This window comes from Zootermopsis nevadensis, unplaced genomic scaffold, assembly GCF_977971745.1.
Source record: "Zootermopsis nevadensis isolate Lab colony 2312 unplaced genomic scaffold, Znev_1.0 Znev_ptg000001l, whole genome shotgun sequence".
NCBI classification, from domain to species: Eukaryota; Metazoa; Arthropoda; class Insecta; order Blattodea; family Termopsidae; genus Zootermopsis; species Zootermopsis nevadensis.
In genome coordinates, this window is record NW_028259133.1 from 1,684,259 (window position 1) to 1,692,500 (window position 8,242).

Below are 8,242 nucleotides of genomic sequence, written 5' to 3' on the forward strand. Positions count from 1 at the left end.
TCTCTCCTGAGTCACAGGTTTTCTTGAAGTTTGTATACGCTGTCCTATTGTACTCCCACGTTTCTTCAACATTATCTGAAGAATTCAGAACATCTGATCTATAGTCCGTTCCTTTACGTTGACGTCAACACTTAAGTTTCTTTCTCGGTAATGTTGTCAATTCAGAGTAAATTATTAGATAAAATTGCTTATGAAATTAGTACAGTCAATTTTATTGTCCCCTTAATATATAAATAAGAAACAATAATTTGTTTCTCCTGCTGGGGTAAATTCTATCGGGAGTGGATCAAATCTCACGCGACTGAACTCGTTCCAGTGCACATTTAACATCTGACCGAAGTTATTATCGTAATGTTGCGGAATCTGGAAAGTGTATTGTAAAGATGGCTGTCGTCTGGGTGGTTGCGCCGTGCACTCTGGTGGAAGTTTACCGAAGTTTCAGAGGTCTTAGCTACCTCCATTATCGACCTGATGATTTTTTAACATGAGCGTAGGAATACTTGTGATGTAATTGTTAGAGTACGTACCATTTTAAAAGAACTCGTTTTAGATCCAACCCATCGCATTTAGAGATTCCGTAAACCTACGAAGGTGCTTAAGTAGACAGCCAATCGCCTCTAAGACTGGTGAGTAGAATTAATTGCCGATTCCTCGCGTGATTGTGTCAACAGATACACCAAAGACAATGGCCGGTGTCTAACGTAATAATTGGTACAGTGAATCAACCGTTTCAGGGAATGCCGATAAATTAGACGGTGGTTGACTAGAGGAAACACGTGTTGTTTTTTTATACACGCGAGTTGTTTCTTCATGAGAACGTTTACTGTAGTGGGAGATCAGTAGACAGACGCCTAGTAGCAACTGAATGATGTGTTCTTTTTTTTTTTTTGAAAGAAAATTGAAATAACAAATTTTCATCCGCCGAACATTTCAAATGGATAACGATCTTCCATATAGAAATATAGGATTATATACCCTTATATATAACTTTCCGTCATGTTTTTTTTTATCAAAAACTAGTCTTATTTATCTTGATAATACATGAAATAATACAGAATGCAGCGGAAGATATATTCTGTATACCGTTATTGCGACTAAAATGCATTTAAAAAACGTCATGACAAACTTTAACTCAGGAAAAAGAAAAATGATAATCAGCTGGCCCAGTGTGACCCTTGTTCCATCTGACCTTCTGAACTCCCAGCAAACCTACTTTATAACTTAAGTGTGCTTATTTTTCTGGTAAGACTGCTGTCAATAGTTGGTACGACACGCAGGGAAATTCTTTGCCAAATCGTACGTACATATTTATTTGTTTTGGTAGTTACAAGAATTTCTCGAAGTAACTGGTGTAATATTTCGTGAGGGGGCAGTTTAATTTTCTAACTTATTCACTGGACCCCCCACCCCCCGGTGGTTTCCTTCGACCGCTTGTATGTATATTATGGTTGTGGATGTGAGTGGCCGTGTTCTCTGTAATAATGTGGTGTTTTGCAAGTGCTGATAACATTGAGAGAAATAATTTCCTTTAATAGTAGTTTAGGAGGGCGAATTTGCAGCCAACCCCCGAATCTGGAGATGCCAGTAATGCGACACGCAGACCTGACGCAACGTCGCGGTAGAGTAGTTGGCAATCCTGCTTCGTATTCGGGAGTGCCGTGTTTAAATCGCTCTTTTTTTTTTTAGTGTTCTGTCTGACGACAGGTCCATATGAACAGGATCCTTCCATCCTTTTCTCGGACTGGGACCTGTTCATATACGTTCTTGGCAGATGATCCAGAAGTGGTTTGCCATTGCCTTCTTCTGTGTGTGAATGGAGTAATTGTTGGGATGCCACGGAGGAAAACTCCGTGTTGCCTAGACCACGGCCTTGCCCAACACAAGTTATAAATTCGGGCACCGCCGGGAATCGAACCCGAGACTCCCAGGATTACAAGGCCAGCGTTCTAACCGCTAGACCACCTCATCTTATTATTATTTAGTGTTCTGTCTGACGACAGGTCCATATGAACAGGATCCTTCCATCCTTTTCTCTTCTCGGACTGGGACCTGTTCATATACGTTCTTGGCAGATGATCCAGAAGTGGTTTGCCATTGCCTTCTTCTGTGTGTGAATGGAGTAATTGTTGGGATGCCACGGAGGAAAACTCCGTGTTGCCTAGACCACGGCCTTGCCCAACACAAGTTATAAATTCGGGCGCCGCCGGGAATCGAACCCGAGACCCCAGGATTACAAGACCAGCGTTCTAACCGATGAAATTCTCTCCTTTGGATTTAACTGTGTTCTTGAAACATCTGCCTTATTACTCTCGCCATTAAATCTTAACAAAGCGTTCCGTGCATTTGTCAGAATTGTTGGTCATATGCAAGGCAGCGCCACGCATTCCACAACGTTTGAAGTAGACCATCACGAGAAGAAGAAGTTTGGGCTGAATTGAATTTATTTCTGCTTCGTTCAGAAGTTAGCTTTCTACAGGACGTTGAAACGAAGAGAAGAAATATCGGTGTTCCTTCAAAAGAGATCTGGTAAATTGCAAGAAGTAATTAAAAAAATAATAGAAAAAAACTTTCACACCTGTCAGATGTCTTAACTGGATTTAAACCACGCTGCAACGAGTTCAGATCATGTAACTGCAACAATGGCTTTGAATACAATTGCTGTACTTTCTTCCATTGTTGCATTTGTAATTCCGTCGGTCGCCCTGCTGACATCAACGTATAATGTAGGATTTTATTCGAAACGTCAGTCATCATATACAAGACTACACGTCTAACTAACGAACAAACGAACCAACCAACGCCATGGAGCAGAGTCCTTGACAGGCTAACAGTACGCTCATCAAGTCAAGAAATTTCCCGCCTTTCATTGAAACTGAAGGTTAATTACAGGTTCATATCCTGAGCCATAAGAATTCGCTCCACATTCTCTAAATGTACATCGGAAAATTGATTTAGGGAAAAATATATCCACATTTGAAACAAGACTGAAAAGTTAACTGATAATCCAAATGTTTTATTACGACACTACACGGTGCAATATCCCAGAAGGTTGGCATTTACAGACTTGAGCGCAGATAGCTAGATCTCGTAAACAGCGAGATTGGTAATCGCAGGCATTTGTTTCCACTATTACCAACCGTGACATATGACTTATGTTTCCGCGGTTTTTAATTTGTGTACGTCCAGAAAGAGACCCACATAACAGCCACGAGATCAGCGCTGAGTAATCTCATTTACTGAAGGTAAATAATAAAACTAACGATTCATGGTTTTAATTAATTTTACCTGAACACAAACTAGCCGTTACGCATTTATCGCTGACAAACCTCCTACTGGCATTTCAATGCTACAATTTAAAGGTTGGTACACGTGGCTAGTTATTAAAGCAAAATAGACGTACATTTTACCGTCCAGTCGTTAGATCAATTAACAGTTCCTTTTTTAAATTTCTATTAGCGAGTTGCTGGAGTCTCCGGTTTGGTTAAAGACGTCATACTTGGCTACTGTGCTAATATAATGTGAGGTTTTTATATATTCTGTACAGTCGTAGAGAAAATGTAACACTTCGCTCGGAAATTGGACACAAAGTGACAACTTTACGACTGCCTGAAATGTTTAGTTAGTCGGGAGAGCCACACGACGTACGCACGTCAAGGAACATCGGACGACCCAAGATGGGGATCGGCGCTTTACAGAGATGACGCGTGACCTGCCAAATGCTATCGCTCGTCTGAAACAGACGCTTTCAATGGACACGTTATCTTATCTCACGACGCACTCTGTTCTAACAGAATATGACAGACGTAGACAATTTAAAAATTCAACAACTGTGAATAAGAAATTCAATGAATGGAATTAGATGAAGAAAACTGCACACAAATATTGCCTAACAGAAATATCTGACATTACAGTCTTGAACTTTTATTCATGTACTCGTGGCTTATTTAATGACACCGTCGAATCATCTTACAAATCTTTATTCCTGAGAGAGATGAGAGCATATCTTCTGCTTATGGTCCTTTCAACCTCTTTAGCCAAATGGCAGGGCGATTAATGAATAATGAAGTGGTAGAGACATGGAAGGAAGCGGCCGTGGCCTGATTTAAGATACTATCCCAGCAACTGCCCGGACGAAACTCAGAAAATCTACAAAATATCTCAGGATAAGAGCGATTTAGCCGCCACGGTGGTCTAGCGGTTAGAAAGCTGGCCTTGTAATCCTGGGGTCTCGGGTTCGATTCCCGGCGGTGCCCGAATTTATAACTTGTGTTGGGCAAGGCCGTGGTCTAGGCAACACGGAGTTTTCCTCCGGGGGCTTCCCCGGTTTCTCCGTGGCATCCCAACAATTACTCCATTCACACACAGAAGAAGGCAATGGAAAACCACTTCTGGATCATCTGCCAAGAACGTATATGAACAGGTCCCAGTCCGAGAAAAGGATGGAAGGATCCTGTTCATATGGACCTGTCGTCAGACAGAACACTAAATAATAATAAGATGAGGTGGTCTAGCGGTTAGAACGCTGGCCTTGTAATCCTGGGGTCTCGGTTTCGATTCCCGGCGGTGCCCGAATTTATAACTTGTGTTGGGCAAGGCCGTGGTCTAGGCAACACGGATTTTTCCTCCGTGGCATCCCAACAATTACTCCATTCACACACAGAAGAAGGCAATGGCAAACCACTTCTGGATCATCTGCCAAGAACGTATATGAACAGGTCCCAGTCCGAGAAAAGGATGGAAGGATCCTGTTCATATGGACCTGTCGTCAGACAGAACACTAAATAAATAAATAAATAATACGAAAAGTAAATATGCTTGTATTCTCAGTTGTGAATTATACCAGACTATGCTGGTTTTAAAACAGTATCTAAGTGGGCTTTCGCATGTGACGTTGAGATCGCCCTGATAAGACCACGAGTGCCCTAATTACATTCATCTCTCAATGACTCAGAACGTGAGCGTTCAACGCACTTAAAAAGCAGATAAAGTAGATACTCTGAGATATAATCTATGCAAAACTTTCACTTCAAATAATATTCCACGACTTCAATTGTCAGTGCCTTATCTTATCTCGGATTTGTGTGACTGCGCCGACCATTGTTGATTCCCGGGTGACTAACTCGCCCGTGCATTATCGTGCGTCATATCTTAAACATGACGTTCCCTGTGTTTATTAAATAATTTTCAAGGTTTTTCAAACAATATATTATTCTTATTACTCACACGTATTCATTTCAATTACTAATATCATTCTTCAACGTGTATAAAAATAAGCGGTGACCTGAATCACGCTTTGTCCACGTGGAATGCGAACCCCGGCCGCCGTGGTTACCGATCATTTCTCACGGAACTCGCAGAGTTCTGCGGATCACAGTTCGACACTGATACATTTTTGCGTCGGTAGCTCAGAAGACGCGGCGTCGAGTGGGAGAATGATTTATGAATGATGATAATTTAGGTTGGTATCCCGGAATTTGCCTGCGGAAATCGAAAAAACCAATTTAGTTTTAACCGTGACCGTGCTCAGCAGCACTGGTGTAAATGAAGAGATTTAATTCGTTTGTTGTAACGCGAGGTTCGAGAGAAACTTGTTTTATTGAACGTAAAGAATGTCCGATTGTTGGGATCCCTGGACCTGCCGCTTTAATGAGACATTTAATTTTTTTTTTAACTATTCTACGTTTTTTCGCTAAGATAACGCAAGCTTTCTTGTTTATTCGACTTTGTTCTGTCAGTCTGTTGGTGAGTCATGTGCCCTGAAGAAGTCGTCTGTGTCTTAGTGTTATCAATTGGCTGGCCTGTCTTCCCCAGTTTGTGGAGCACAACACAAGCCGCGAGAATTTCCCTCCCATTCTCGTTCTCGCTTCCGTCTCTATAGTCAGAGGAACAGAAAAGTGAATCATCTGTTTCTGTGGCTAACCTTGACTTTTGTGTTTTGTTTGAAAATAAAATTTATCATTGGTTTACAGACCTATCATGGCTTCACCGTGGCCAATTGCCCCTCGCTTTCAGGTTATTTGTTGCACAGAAGCCTCCCTCGCAGACTACAGAAGTGCCCGAATCTGGAAAGGAGTTAGTTTGAATGCTGTTGGTAGCAATGTAATGAAATTCGAAACGCACTTAAAAGTGGCTGACCCATTTACAATAGTTTGAAGTCTTGTGCGAAAAAAAGTGTCAGGTGCCTGTCCATTGTTGGTCTGAAATCTGAATTAAATTCTTTCAAAACTCCTCTCAGGATTCAACGTGTTTATCGGAGTTTCACCATTCCATATAATTCAGCTGTTGACATCCATATTAGGTACAATGGCGCATGGATACATTTACATTCACGAACTTCAGAACAGATTAAAGTAATGGACCGTTTGTTGCTATTCGGATCAGAATCTGTTATCTTTCTGTCTGCCGTCTAGAACCCTGAATACTGAACTATAATTTTAACTGCTGTTTTATATAACCGTAAAACTTGGTCTCTCGACCTAAGTGGTTTTGAGGTTAAAGTGTTGAGGAAAATATTTGAACTTGAGAGAACGAGAGAGAGAGAGAGAGAGAGAGAGAGAGGAAGTAACGCGCGTGTGTAAAAATTACGTAACTAGGAACTTCGCAATTTGTACTCTTCACTCTAGTATAACGCAATTCTCATTACTACGCGTGAACTTATTAATCGGTAGCAACAATCGATTGTTGTAGTCGCATCTAGCTGTTGCTTTGTTTTAAATCGATACTGCTGTGGTTTCAACTGTTTTGTCACTCGATGAGCTATTGTCACAGATAAACACTTCCTGCTTCCCGCATTGTTGTTGCCATTTCGTGTATTACTGCCTTATTGCGAACGATTCTCCATCAGCAGGAGTAATGTGTTCTGCTCGTCTGTGCACCTGCACAGCTTTTGGGCAACTGGCGTGAACAACGGCCTAGCAACACGGGGAAATTTAAGAAAGTCTATTACATGGTGGTGGACCTGATTCTGATTTCATTTTTGTACCCTTGTGTTTTAAAAAAAAATCACTGTGTATTGTCAGGTTAATGACGAAGGATGGCCGGGTAGCACGAATAATGGATATGAGAACTGGTAAGTTTTGGTCAGAAAACTCGAAGTAAAGAGGTAATTTGGGAGACTCAGGGATAGGATTTGAAGTGAATTATCATACTCAGGCAAGGCCAAATCATTCCAAATGTTCAGATATACAATTTTTAATGGATTTCTTTCAAATCTGTTGCTTAAAACCACAGATTCTCTTGTTCTGGCATTACATTGGAGCTGTGTTTTGTACCCGCAGGTCCACAGTGGTGAGCGGGGGACTGGATAAGGCACCTTGCCTTAACCATGAAGGGACTGAAGAGTGGATGGAGCTGGAATGCTCTGGGTCGACGTAAGGTGCTCGATTCCCTCACGCTAGGCAATTCTGAGTTAGCCCGTGTGCTGAACACTTTCGATCTTACCGCATTGGGCGTGGGGAGTACACTGGGGCTTGGCGTGTACGTTCTCGCAGGAAATGTTTCTAAGAACATTGCAGGTCCAGCTGTGGTGCTCTCCTTCCTGATAGCAGCCATTGCATCTGTATTTGCAGGTATTGTAGGCAAATTGTTTCAACAGAATTAACATAGGAAGTTCATATTTATTCATTTCAGTGTTACAAATCCTTTAGCATTGACAATCATCTTTGAATAATTTCCCTCATTGACACTTGTGTCCATATAAAAGCCCTAAATTCCCCCCTCATTTATTTGAAGGATTACTGAAATTTTTTTTAAAATATTCCTGATAAAACGCTCTTGATAGTGCAGTAACAGTAACTTCCGCTATTGCCATCTGCTTAATTTGCAGTACTGCGCATGCGCGTAGACAGTTGACGGCCATCACGCGTAAATGAAACACGTGATTAATGCTTTGACCGGGATGTTCTTTTGTTAAATCTTATGTGGTACCGCCTGATTCGACTTCTAATGGTTAAGTGAAGTGTTTTCTTCGCGGTACGGTCTGGATTCGTAAATATTATGAAGACGAGCTTCGGCTTCAAAGGGTTAACCAGCTGATTTTCGTAATGGTGAGGTGTAGTGTTTTCTTCGCGGTACGGACTGAATTCATAAATAATATTCAGACGATCTTCGGCTTCAAAGGGATCTTTAAGAACTGCATATTGTGGGTGGGTGGGGAAAATTGCATTATGGAAAACAATGTAAATATACGTTGAGTTCTATTGATATTGTGTGGCACAATTGATTGCTTTATTTTAGGGTTGTG

General features: G+C 41.4%; 1 protein-coding gene across 12 annotated transcripts in view; it reads left to right on the plus strand.

Moving 5' to 3' along the window:
• Positions 1–8,242, plus strand: part of LOC110840133 (high affinity cationic amino acid transporter 1-like) — a 42,203-nt gene that overhangs the window by 5,288 nt on the left and 28,673 nt on the right. For 7 of the 12 annotated variants that reach the window (XR_015534633.1, XR_015534632.1, XM_087346867.1 and 4 more), the window contains exons 2-3: positions 7,278–7,568; positions 8,236–8,242. The exon at positions 8,236–8,242 is cut by the window's right edge and continues 122 nt beyond it. Coding sequence is in view for 7 of the 12 variants with exons in the window: in XM_087346867.1 (XP_087202993.1) it covers positions 7,325–7,568; positions 8,236–8,242 (251 nt within the window). In the remaining 5 variants the exon portion in view is untranslated. The other 5 variants (XM_087346879.1, XM_087346876.1, XM_087346897.1 and 2 more) reach the window with 5 other exon arrangements.